The sequence below is a fragment of the Asparagus officinalis genome, chromosome 2 (assembly GCF_001876935.1).
Source record: "Asparagus officinalis chromosome 2, Aspof.V1, whole genome shotgun sequence".
NCBI lineage: Eukaryota > Viridiplantae > Streptophyta > Magnoliopsida > Asparagales > Asparagaceae > Asparagus > Asparagus officinalis.
The window spans coordinates 1,471,530-1,473,155 of NC_033795.1; the positions used below are offsets into that span (position 1 = coordinate 1,471,530).

At 40.9% G+C, this 1,626-nt stretch overlaps 1 protein-coding gene across 1 annotated transcript in view; it reads right to left on the reverse strand.

Annotated features, from left to right (window-relative positions):
• Positions 1 to 1,289, reverse strand: part of LOC109829564 (pumilio homolog 1-like) — a 16,373-nt gene extending 15,084 nt beyond the window's left edge. Inside the window, exon 1 of the mRNA XM_020396639.1 lies at positions 1,080 to 1,289. Within this exon, the coding sequence (XP_020252228.1) occupies positions 1,080 to 1,289 (210 nt within the window). The remainder of the gene's footprint in view (positions 1 to 1,079) is intronic.

The window sequence follows — 1,626 nt, forward strand, 5'->3', positions numbered from 1 at the left end:
GACGGTCGGCGGAGCCGAACCGCTTCGAAAAATGTTCAGTTCCTTCTCTCGATCGCTGCGAAACCCTAGATCGTCGCCGGTGAAACCGCCGGCGCCGATCTCTGACATCATCACTGGACTCTTCGTCCCCATCGTCACCGTTGAATCTTAGGCCGTTGGATCGAGGGAGAAGAGGCTTGGGATTTGAGCATGCAAGAACCCTAGCTAGGGTTTTAATTTATTGCACGATTTTAATGGGAGAGGGGGGAGGGAGAGATACGCTGTTATTTATTGCCAGATGTAGTAAGAGATTTGTTTCCTTCTGTTGAGCGTCGCACCGCTGAATTCGAGGGGGATGGATTTAAATCAGGGTTCCGTTTAGGGGGCTGGAGATAATTTTCCTTGCTCTTCTTCTCTGACTCGTGCCCTTAGTTATTTATTGCCAGATGTAGTAAGAGATTTGTTTCCTTCTGTTGAGCGTCGCACCGCTGAATTCGAGGGGGATGGATTTAAATCAGGGTTCCGTTTAGGGGGCTGGAGATAATTTTCCTTGCTCTTCTTCTCTGACTCGTGCCCTTAAACCCATTTTGAAATTTATTTATAAAAAACGACCCCTTTTAGCTTTAATTGCAAAAACCAACCCAGTTTGTTGAAACTGGGTCGGTTTTTGAAAAAAAAAATTCCAAACTTCACGGGAGTTGAACTCCCGTGAAGTTTTTTCTCATAACAAAACTTCACGGGAGTTCAACTCCCGTGAAGTTTGAAAAAAAAAATTCAAAAACCGACCCAGTTTCAACCAACTGGGTCGGTTTTTACAATTAAGGCTAAAAGAGGTCGTTTTTTATAAATAAATTTCAAAATGGGATGGTTTTGAAAATTTGTCCTTACTCCCTTGAAGTTTTTTCTCATAACAAAACTTCACGGGAGTTCAACTCCCGTGAAGTTTGAAAAAAAAAATTCAAAAACCGACCCAGTTTCAACCAACTGGGTCGGTTTTTGCAATTAAGGCTAAAAGAGGTCGTTTTTTATAAATAAATTTCAAAATGGGATGGTTTTGAAAATTTGTCCGTTATATCGATAAAGTCAATAAGATATGTTACCATAATCGAAGAGAACCGAGGGTTTATGGGCAAGAAGAGGTTCTCCAACGTGCACGTAGCTTGAGAGTCATCAATGGGGATCTCCGACTCAAAAACCGCGAGAATGCTTATACAAAGAACTTCACTGTTGAGATACTGAGCTTGAGGGCTTACAGGCTGATCATCTTCGACCTCAGGATTAGCTGAACTGGTATTTATTTTCAAATTCATTTTTGAAGTACTGCTTAAACCTTAGTCTGACATCCTCATTTATAAAGCTTCTGGGTCAAGTACAGATAAGATGCGTATGTTTTCTCAACACGAGGGTTGTGTGAACTTGTATTTATTTTAGATTGTTGTCCAACTTATTGACAACTTCCAACCACATTGTGACTCTAGACACGGAACATGTCCGCAGGTAGATAAGAAAAAGTGCTGGCCTCTTTGTAACTATCAGCGTCTTGCTATTATTTTAGCTTCAGTATGTCTTCATTTCCTTCTCAAATGTATACAAACAGTCTAACATATCTACTTGCTACGCCATTACTTCTGATGAATGCGATATTTT